This window comes from Macrosteles quadrilineatus, unplaced genomic scaffold (genome assembly GCF_028750875.1).
Source record: "Macrosteles quadrilineatus isolate MER2022 unplaced genomic scaffold, UCM_ALF_1.0 Scaffold_4__1_contigs__length_99947679, whole genome shotgun sequence".
Classification (NCBI taxonomy): Eukaryota; Metazoa; Arthropoda; class Insecta; order Hemiptera; family Cicadellidae; genus Macrosteles; species Macrosteles quadrilineatus.
Genome location: NW_026542597.1, coordinates 43,317,466 through 43,329,471, shown reverse-complemented (window position 1 = coordinate 43,329,471; position 12,006 = coordinate 43,317,466). Strand labels below are relative to the sequence as shown.

General features: G+C 35.0%; 1 protein-coding gene across 1 annotated transcript in view; it reads right to left on the bottom strand.

Moving 5' to 3' along the window:
• Positions 1 to 6,950: 6,950 nt before the first annotated feature.
• The window catches only part of LOC128992888 (histone-lysine N-methyltransferase SETD1B-like), a 29,916-nt gene continuing 24,860 nt past the window's right edge, over positions 6,951 to 12,006 (bottom strand). The window contains exons 13-15 of the mRNA XM_054416633.1: positions 11,210 to 11,332; positions 10,761 to 10,922; positions 6,951 to 7,105 (exon numbers count right to left, since the gene is read on the bottom strand). Of these exons, the coding sequence (XP_054272608.1) occupies positions 6,968 to 7,105; positions 10,761 to 10,922; positions 11,210 to 11,332 (423 nt within the window). The 3' untranslated portion in view covers positions 6,951 to 6,967. The remainder of the gene's footprint in view (positions 7,106 to 10,760; positions 10,923 to 11,209; positions 11,333 to 12,006) is intronic.

Below are 12,006 nucleotides of genomic sequence, written 5' to 3'. Positions count from 1 at the left end.
GTGGTGATCGATTTCTATTGGACACTCCAATGTTATAAGACGTTTCTTTTATTTACTTTCCCTATTTGTATGTGTAATGCATATGTATATAGTATGTGCAATCTAAGATAATTAAAATCTAAACAGACTTTTGTGTTTCTAGTAGAAATTTAAAAGAAGCTTACAATAGTCTGACCCTGGAGGTATTTTTTCTGTTAGCGAATTAATTAGTTACTTCTCTGACCCGTTTAAGCAGACACTTGTTTTTATCCTACAATTTCGACCCCACATCTAGAGTAGGAAGTTGATCCAATGCTTAGCTTTATGAAATTATTGTCAAACATTATCAGGTCAGGATCATTTGCTTCAACAGGACAACAGCGTTTAAGATCACAAACTATAGCCAATCCTTGTAACGTCATTATGGTACCACAGCGCAAGCATGCATAAGAATAACAGTTAAAGTCCTAGTCTCAATTATTGGCTAAAGTCAGGATTAGAATTTTGATGAATAATTCAACCTTTTACTATAAGGAACAAGTGGTGTAAAAATGGCTCTGTAAAAAGTCAATCATCCAAAAATTCCCCAAAATTTACTTGTTTTTGAAATCCTCCCGGTGCAAAGCATTCAGCATGCTAACGTAAGAATTTTGTTTTTATGATTTTAAATACAGTCGATGAAAAAAAATTAAAACCAAGTCATTCTCCAAGCTTCAACTGTATCCTACACATATCCTACATTGTGAGAGGATGCCAAAAGATACGTTTCTGTATGAACCAATCCCTAGAAACATGTTGTGGGATATGCAACAGAAAGTGCCCAATTTCCGTTGAAGCAAACCCAAGGCATAGATTCTCTTGGATTGTGTAAATGGAAACGTACCTTATGAAAAAATCAATTTGGTATTACTTGGACCAATAAAACCATCCTGATGTATGCTGAATTTGTAAGATAATTGACTTTCCACTATGTAGGTCTACATGTAATTTGTACAGATCAAAGTTGTTTAAAGGATTATTGTTGACATTTTATATGTAAAACTTAAGTTTCACATTAATTCTAGAATCCAATCCTTTATTCAGGTAGGGTAGAAAGAAACCTCGAACATAAAAAGATAAGCAGTGCTGAGAAGCAGAATAGATAAATACCATTGAGTTTATACCATACTATGGTATAAACAATAGCCTTCTCAGAGGTGGCTATGTATAAACTCAATGATTACACATATCTGCAATAATTCTTTAAGCAAACTTACAATCACAAAAAATGAACTTTAAACAAAAAGGGTAGACAATTCTTAAAAACTGACAGTCTACAATGAGCTCCCATAGTGATAGAGTAAGCCATACAGTTTATATCTAAGACTACCTATGTGTTCTTCGTTACCACCATGGTAGTGTAATAGGAGGTTCTAATCCATCAATGATGGCAGAGACATCGATGCTCCTTTCAGTTATTATTGCGTTATTAAGATTGAATTTTCACGGTTCATGGGGTCAATTCTGTTGGAACCAATCACAAAATGATAAGCCTATAAGTGAATGGAAGCTAAAACAATGACTGCTAAGGATTAATAGAATAACTGTTTGTATATAAATATCATTCTTTTCAAGAGGTAAAAGTTTTTAACTATGAAGGTTTTACAATGTTTTGGCTAGGTTTATAGTTCATTGTTGATGATAGTGTAAGTTAAAAGGAGTATTGATTAGAAAAAAATCAACAGTAGGAAATGTTCCCAATAATCCTTCAAACAACAATTTTCTACTTTGATCTGTTTTTGTTTCTAACTGCAAAGCCCCAATTAAACTATTTTGGCACCAATGATACGTCCTTTATATAGCTGAAGTAAGACATAGGTACATCCATGCAATGTTGAACATTTAGTATTCAAACCAACAAGTTCACTTTAAAAATAAATACAATTTCTTATTTAGTTTATAAAATGTTTAGAGGAAGATTGTGCTACTGTCTTACTTTTTTTATAAAAAAAACATCAAATTTGGGCATAACAATTCTTTTAAATAGGAGTAATTTATGATTTCCGCTAATAAAATAAAAACCAATTCTACGCAGATGAACAGGTGATTCTTTTTTCTTTGTGTTAATATAAAGAATTATAGCGACATATAATTCACATAAACACTAACAATCACTCACAAATCTTTCCCATGACTCATGACAATGATTGTAAAAGATTATTGTTCTGTTAAAGAAGACTCCTAAAGTTATTATAACATGGTAACAAGGTACCTTTGGTCCTAGATATTTCATGGTTGTAGTAAATACTTTTTAATTATAAATACTGTAACTAGTAGCTTTGACTATTAGTCAATGCTAGTAGCTAACTCGTGCTTACATTAGGGGTGTTAAAATAAAATTGAAGAAGAAATTATGCGTCTGATTTGAAACTAATGTAGGTAAAATATCATTGACAGTGGGATCCTAAGAAGATTTATAAACAAGACTAGTTTTAACAAAAATTTGCTTTTTTCATTCAGCTGAAGAGATGTGTATTATTTAAACCATTGGCAATGGTAAAATGCAGTGCCGGATTTAGCACTAGGGCCGCAAGCAAGAGGGGGCCGCAGAGGATAAGAAATAAATTTTTTTAACCATTAGTTTGCCGCGATCACAGGTGATCGTCTCCATGATTGGGGACCAAAGGAAATGTTCACGATTTTGCCGCGGCCATGGGTTACGGTGATGATGTCCCCGTGATTACGGCCCGCGGGAGACCTTCACCATTTAGCCGCGGGTGATGATGTCCTCATGATCACAATTCTCAGGAAATATCTTAACACGACTTTGCCGCAATTGCAAGTGTCGATGATGATGTCACCTTTGATTGCGGCCCGCGGGAGATTTTAACGATTTTGCCACAGTCGTGGAAGATATTCTCGATTTTGCCGCGGCTGGAGGTGTCAATGAGGATGTCCCCGTGATGGCTTCCCGAGAGGGATGTTTACGATTTCGGCACGGCCGCGGGTAACAATGATGATGTCCTTATGATCGGAGTCTACGGGAGATGTTATAAAATGACTTTTCCGCGACTCGATGATTTTGTGCCCGTGATTGCGGGTGACGGTTATGATGTCCTCAAGGTCACAGCTCACGGGATATGATCACAATTTCGCCGCAGTCGCAAGTGTTGAGGATGATGTCCCTTTGTTGCAGCCCACGGGGGATTTTCATGATTTTTCCGTGGTTACGGATACCTATGATGGCTTTGACTGGATTTAGGAGAGCTGTCCACAATTTCATCCACGATCACGGGATGATGTCATCTATGATAATGTCCCCTTGATGCATAGGAGATATTCACGATTACTTCCGCGATCCCAAGGAATTTCCACCAACAGGGGGAGGGCCGCTCAAGTAATTTGGCCTAGGGCCGCAAGTACCCTAAATCCGGCACTGGTAAAATTACAGCAAAACTAAAAACTTAGTCTATTCAAAACCTTCTTAAGGATACCAGTGAGAAAATACCTGTCAAAAGGTTAACATTGCAAATTTTAAGTCATTCTCTCATTTCAAGGGACAATTTAAAAAACTAGCATGATTTTTTTGTTGCCTCGAATGTTCTTATAAAAAGTACATTAGGTATATCGATTTCATACTTATAATTAAGGCTCCCCTCAACATTGTCGAAACGGCCGAATTGACCATGATTTACACTTTTACACTGTTTGCTTGTTAGTTCACTTAAGGCAAAACTGGAACCAAACTATTATATATTTAACTGTTTTTCAAATTTTTGCAGTAAAAACTACTAAGTAGCATAATAAAAAACTTCTTTGGATGGCAGACTACTTTATGTTAACTACAGTACAACAATCTAAAAGTGTAAACAAAAACTAAAGCAAAACTTAACATTCCACTCCATGCCCATATTTTCTTTTTAAATAATTCTAGCCCTTAGTATATAGAGCTTTTAAAACATCAAATCTAAAGAATAAACTAATTTCTTAAAAGATTAATCAAGATTTTTAATTAATGGATAAAAGATAGAAACATAAGCAATTTCTTATACCGTAAAACAAAAATTAAAATTGATTAGAGTTACTAAACCTAAAAGGAAACAGGAATGAAACATTAAAATGTTGAGTGACTAGCAGATAGAGCGGAGCCTTAGTATTGAGTAAACTTGATTGAGAACACTTGGCTTCTGTTTGCTTCGTTTTAGAACTGCCATGTCATAAACAGTTTTGTAAGTGCTTCCAAAATTACGATAAAAGGCCCAGGTCTTACTCCTTACTAATGGAGCCAACTGTAAACTAATGGTGTAAGATTTTAAGCACAGATTGATTGATTCATTATTAGATAAGACTGAAAACGCAAGTCACTTGTAAAATAACTGTGTAGAGGAGAACAACAAATAAAGAGGAAAAAGTTTGGAAGGACTATTTCTTCCAACTTGTTTCCGACTCACCCCATCTTTAAATTTACAGTTGGAATCCCGATAATCCGAACTTTGGTAATACAAAAGTCTGCTTAATCCAAAACCGAAAAAGATTAAAAAAAAAATTTTTGATCAGCCGTTCTCATAAGTTTTTGTCGTGTGACGACAGTTAGCTGTACCTCGTCAAAGTATTGTGTAGCGTCTGAGCGAGATAGACTTGTTGTAAGGCCAATGGGCCAACTTAAACGTTGTGTATTTCATAATTTTGTGTATTTTATTCTGTAATCCGAAATGGGTCCGGTCCCAACCATTTCGGACTATCAGGACTCTACTGGACTAACCAAAGTGTTTGACAATGTACAAGTTTACTCAACTTTCCCCCTTACTCGACTCATGCTAAGATTTAAATAATGTAGGCCTAAAGTAGAATCTGTTGCCATATATTTTTATTATAGAATAAATGTATTGACTTCCAATAATCTGCACCAAAGTGAATGTGGAACATAATTCAATAAAGGATTTGACCCTGCCACATCAGATTAATTGAGAAGGTTAACTAATTTTATAACTGATTTGTCTTTGGATTTTTTATCATAGACATTTTTATTGCATATTACAACAAACACATTAAAACACTACATATAACAAACAAAAATAGCCGATATTTTAAAATTGTATTTTAAAAATAGTCATAACTATAAAGTTAAAATGATATATATCAGAATTTGATTTTAATCTTAATACAAATTAACTGATTATCTGGTTTTAACCTATGATGAAATTTTATAACTGATTTGTCTTTGGATTTGTTATCATAGACATTTTTATTGCATATTACAACAAACACATTAAAACACTACATATAACAAACAAAAATTATTTTAAAATTGTATTTTAAAAATAGTCATAACTATAAAGTTAAAATGATATATATCAGAATTTGATTTTAATCTTAATACAAATTAACTGATTATCTGGTTTTAACCTATGATGATGATCGAAACTAATAATTAAAGAGAAATATAATATGAAATACAAATATAATCTTACCAAGTTTCATAACAGGTTTATAAATGTAAAAACAAAGTGTAACTGAATTAAAAGTTTACAGTGTAGTTAAAAGCCTAGCCTGATTACAATCACTTATACTTATGCAAAATCAAAATGCACATTGATTATAATGCAACAAACAATACTATATAAAGTGATCTAAACATTCATGTTCTTATTACATACAATTATTATAATTACCAAAATCAATTGGTATGAGTAATACAATTGAACACTATAATACATCTACATACACATTTTTGGACAAACAACAAGCAGTAACCTAAATAAAGCTGTATTTTAAACTTGAAACGATTCAGATGTGTTTTTACAATTAGAGATTAATATAAAAAAACTCACTGTCCAATTAAGTTCTGTCTAACTGATCATGGTGGGAAAGTTTATTCAAACTTACGAATACTTGCGACAATAAGATGCTTAAGGTAGTGAAGAGACAATTATGAGTTTTACAATACAAACTTAATACGTCCAATCGAAAGAGATGACACTCCAGTAAGGGGTTCTCTTGAATTTTAAGATTCTGGAACTCTCCTGAAGTTGGATGTTGTGACAATAATTCTTGTTGGTTCATGTCCTGACATGCACGACCATCCTGATGTGTTGTGGACAGAAATTGTTGGTTCATATCCTGACATGCACGACCATCCTGATGTGTTGTGGATAGAAATTGTTGGTTCATGTCCTGACATGCACGACCATCCTGATGTGTTGTGGACAGGAATCGTTGGTTCATGTCCTGGCATGCACGACCATCCTGATGTGTTGTGGACAGGAATCGTTGGTTCATATCCCGGCATGCACGACCATCCTGATGTGTTGTGAACAGAAATCGTTGGTTTATGTCCTGACATGCACGACCATCCTGATGTGTTGTGGACAGGAATCGTTGGTTCATGTCCTGGCATGCACGACCATCCTGATGTGTTGTGGACAGGAATCGTTGGTTCATGTCCTGACATGCACGACCATCCTGATGTGTTGTGGACCGGAATTGTTGGTTCATGTCATTAAATGCACGACCTTACTGATATTGGATGTTGTAGACAAGAATTCTCGTTAGTCCATTTTCTGACAGGTACGACCCCCTACTCAATTCAGAAGTTGTCCTGTCAGATCTCACAACAGAATGAAAAAGTGACATTTTCTTCTGTTTTCATTTATAATGGTTAAACTATCTCTTTTAGGCTTCATAATCTTTCTCATGTTGAGACATTGTAATCTTCAATTGTTACATTCATTATCTTGCAAGCAATTTGACTCCTTCAATTATAATCAGTCTACAAATATCTTGCCTTACTATTTTCCTTACCAGCTAATCTTATAAATATAATCAAACTATATCCTCTAGTAGGCCTACTATTAAAACACAACTATGCACACCCCCAACATTATAAAACTGCATAACAAACCCCACAATGAGCTTATTCGTGAAGAGTTATTTTTACTATTTTAGTACTTAGTTCCACATATATATTCAGTAACCTCTCGCTATTACTTTAAGCCTAGCCAGAGCCCCATTACTCTGGTACTACTGTGACCATAATTCTCGAGAGATCAACCATTTTACGGTTGAACTTGTTATGGAACTCTTTTGCCTCTTGGACTTTTTCGAACCTTAGAGTAGCTTTCTTCTTGTCAGGTTCATAAGAGAAGGACTGAAACAAAACAGTTATACTTAGTATCCAAAAATTCTATATTTAAAAAATTACAAAGATTGGAAAATTAAATGGTGTTTCAAAATATCTAGGTCCATTTCTAAAAACACAGCTGCATCATTGAATCTTATCAAACTATCATTCAAAACATACTGTTGATGGCTATTTCTTTACATAAAACAGTTCAAATTGTGGTCCTTATACTTTACAATGTTATTAATTTGTTATTAGAAAGCATCATGAATTTTTAACTTATAGCCCAAGGACAAATTACATCTGGGTACTTAATCGATCTTGCTCCGGACAAAACCAGCAATTATCAGATTTGAAATCGAACACTATAACCATTTAGCTGACCAGAAAATCAATGTTGGTTTAGTAATTGTTAATTAGTATATCAAATAAAATCATCCTTTATTCATATTGTACAAAACATAATGAATAGTGTTAATTATTAATAATACCAACATAAAAATAATATATAAGCCATACAAAAGTCAGCTACATTTCATCACTAGGGCCTAAAGTGACACTTTTCAACATGCGCACGTCGGAAAATGAAGGAGGGTTGAAAATACAACTGTTGCCTGTGAGAGAAAAACTTTACAAGTGTTATGTTTAACGCTCGATAATTGTTGAATATTTAAAATAAAAAAATTTATCCCAGAAAAAATTCCGCACATCACTGCCATAATTACAGAATTTTCGTAACATTCCCACATAGTTCATGGCGTCATAATAATATAGTATTCCCGTACAGTTCCCGCTTTTCCTGGTCGCGGGACACCCTGTAAACGAACACCAGAACTTATCCGTTTTTCATCCACAATATTCTACTCTTAGGCCTACGTGTTGGCCATAGCTTGGGTTATGGGCCAAAGAACGTAGGCCTAGTTTTAAACACAGTGAAGTATATACACACACTCAAACGACATATTTATTAATAATATCACTCCAATTGATCAAATAAAGTTAAACCGACCGATTATACAAATATTTAACGCCGACGACTATATAAAATAACCTCAACACTGGTGTTTGTTGTCAGATGACAGACGAAAACTAGACCGGCTCAAAAAGTGATTTTTCAATCAGCTGTTGTTTAGTAGTACCTAAGTTTGTCGCTAGAGTGTGTAAGCCTCCACTGGACTGGAATAAGAGATTTTACTTAAAGACAGATTATTTCTTTGTACGCCGTATTTGAAGGAACTTCGTCCCTTCGTCGTTTGTTACACTCGTCCGTTATCTACACTCGCACGATCATCATTAATTCGTTTACTGAAAGGTTAGCTATATATTAGTTAATCACATTACCACGACTTACGTTTAATTTTTGTTTAACATTCGGGTTCTCGTTTCCAAATTTGATTTTAAATATCTACATTTTAATAACTTGGACTTTAATAACTTGGACTGCTGGTTTAATAATAAGCCGACTTGCTTCATACCCACCAGTTCCTGCCTGCCAGTGACTAGCGGTGGCTGTAAACAGATGGTCAGGCTTACACGTGACCATGGGATTGCATCACAGCTGCAACAGGTTTTTGTGTAGGCCTACTAACAATGCGGTGGCCGTACGTTGGCTTGGTTTAATTTAATTGGCTCAAAATTACAACAGCCCTCGTTTGTTTATTAAATTTATCATTTTGTTTCACCATTTGGATCGATTCTGGTTTTTTCCTCGTCGTTTTAATACCCCGAGACTTGCCTGAACCCCGTCATTGGTGGGCGATGCTGTAGAATCAAGTCTTGGGATTTGTTCAGTCACGAATAAATTTATACTAACCGCATCACCCTGGATTCTTTGTTTCAAGGGCGGTCCCAGGGTGGGGAGGTCAGGGGGGTCATGACCCCCCAAAATATTTTTTATATATATAAACTATTATACCAGGGGAACTTTAATAATATTTATTGCAAATCGTTCTGTCAAATTGAAATTCATTGTAGTCTTTACACTTGTGGCGAATGAAAGGACTAATTACAAACTCTAACCTAAAACTCAACGTTCGAGTCTGACTGTTTTTTTTTTTTGTACGTTATGAAAAGTAGGGAAGATCGGCAGACGACGGACACTTTCAGCCATATACAGCAACGGCAGTGTCCGATGCTGACATTCGACGTTCAGCCGCATTCTTCTTCTTATTTAATTTTTCGGTATTTAATGTTATCATTCATTTTAACCTAGATGATTGAAAACTTGAATTAGGTTTGGGTATTCGATAAAGAAAAGAAGTTGTATCAATAGTCAAAGTTAGAAAGGTAGTTGAATATTAGTTTATCTGAGTTGAGCGTTAGGAATTTGTAATTACAGTAATGTAATTCAATGATTACCGTAGCAAATTTCAAAACTTTCAATATTAAATAGTATTCATATTTAGAGCACCTGATATCATTTTTAAGAATACCACGACCCAATTGACGTGTTGCTAGCCATAAAACAACAACAAAATGGTAGTGTCTCAGACTTACATGTGGAAGGGGCAGATTTAATTCCCAGCAACCACAAAATCGTTGCACAAAAACTTTATTCTCACGTTGACCCCTTGTAAAATGTCACTGGCACTGGCGTAGAAAAAATGAGAACACTGAGAACCAATTCTCCAGGCGGTACCAGTGACGGGACGCCGACGGCAACGTTAGTTGGGTAGTGTACTTTGTGTAGGTTAACTGTTGCTTACTGGGCAGGTATAATGCAGTCATTTTGGGTCCAAGTTCTTAAACACTTCTTAGATAATATGAGTTCTCTGGTTCGAAATCTTGGTCTGATTTTGGACATTTTCCGTTTAGCATGCACATTGGCACCAGTTGAAAGCATGGTGGAAGGAAAATACATCAACCATGAGTTGAAAGGGTGTTTTCGTAAATCAATAATGCTTGAATGTGTTGTAATGTTGCGGTATTCCTTTGATATTAAAACCCCAAGTCTCAATAATGCAAAAACATGACATTATACAAGTTTATTTTTAGACATTTCTTTGACCTTTAAATAAACTGGGAAGCTTAACACATTAAACTAGGCCCTCAAAATAGCTTCAAAACCACTCATTTTAGCACGTTATTTCCAAATTTTTCCCCGGGGGGGGAACCTCCGGACCCCCCTCCGTTGCTGGGGGGTATTCCATGCCCCCCAGGCCCCCACCCCAAAATATATGTCTAGGACCGCCCGTGCTTTGTTTACATATATTAATTAGACTCTGTAGGAATTTTTATATTATATTCTTTTTTAGATTATTTACAAACGTTCTTAGCCAAATAGTTTAATGTTTAGTACGAGTAGTTTTATCAAATTGACTGAGATAGAACACTCGTCTGCCCTAAATAGTCTGACCGGAAAGTTAGGCAAAATTTCCCATAACACTTAAACGAAGGTGGGGGATTATATAGCTCCAACTGAGCGTCTGCAGGGCTTCCTGAGCGCTTCTAGAGCTCTGAGCCTTGGATTAAATTCAATAAATCGATCAGTCAATGTCGTGAGCAACTTCGGATTGACCCCTGAATTTTTCTCGACTCCTGAGCACTCCAGGGAAGAAATTTGAGTGTGGCTGGTTCTAGGGTTAGGCCTAGCCTGACTTATGCTGAAGGAAAACCTATAAACTTAGTAATTAAGAGCAAACCCTTAAACAAAAGTTGGAAGAGCTAGTAATGAAATACTTACTGTAACTGTGCCTACTTGTTTGGCCATCTTCTGTATGTTGGCTTGTGTGGTACTGAGGGACAGGTTATCTATAGTGACTAGATGAGAGTCAGGCAGCTCAGGTTTGGCCACCTTCACAGGATTGGTTGTTCTGTTGTCTATTACCAGGCGCTGTGGTGTCGTCTGCAAAATTACAGCGGTTGACATCATGATACAGTAAGTTCTGTGTGGCTCCCAGCTAAAGATTTGACAAAATCTATTGTAACACGTGTTATTTATATTTAATGATTAATAAAGATTTTATTTGATGAAAAAAACTACAAAACCAACTTTACACAAAGGTAGAAAAAAAACCTGGTGCCAAATATGTCCTTCAAATCATCTTGATACTTCAAAATAATTACCAACAAATTATTTAAGCTGTTACACATCCATTCAACAACACTAATTAACTTAGTCTCTATACTTACTTTTGGCATAGTGGCAAACGGAGTTGTCTGAACAGTAAACAACGTTCGTCCTTGAGCATTCTTGGTAGCTACAAGCCTTGGAACAGTGGTACCTCGCAGAATCGACGTGGTGCCGGTCTTACCCTGGAATTGGAATATAAAATAAAATCTTTTCAAAATAACAAATAAATATTGTTGGTTAGTTACGAGAAAAAGTATTAAGTCACATTGTAGTAAATACTAAGCAAAGGTGTATGTCTTTATTTTAAAGAATCAAAACTCGTCAAACATGTTAACATCTTTAGAGTTTCTGACTTGCACGTGTTCCAATGTTTAAAATTAAACATTCACAGGTTAGAACAAAGGATTTAAAATTTAAGAACATAAAACCGATATGAACCCAAAATTAACCAAGTCAATTTACTTTTTTAAGTGTGCTTGAAATATCTTATTGTAAAAGATAGTTTAAATGTAGATGTAATTACGGTTGAATCTTATATCTGAAAGTACAAAAAAATAATACTACGTAAAATAATACTTGAAATGTAATAATATATTTACACTTACACTGTTTACTCTCAAGACGGTAAATACATATAAAAGATGATAAGGATTAGTGGTGATCGATTTCAGTAGAACACTCCATTCATCATCATACCCAAGACAAATCAAAGAAGTTTAGTTTTATCAAGTTTGGGAAAAATGATTAAGTACCAAAAAACACAACTATTTTTATCATACTGATAAAAAACGAACAGGCATTGTATTCTACTAATAAAGAGTTTTAATTTGATGTACCTATGCTTCTATTTAAATTT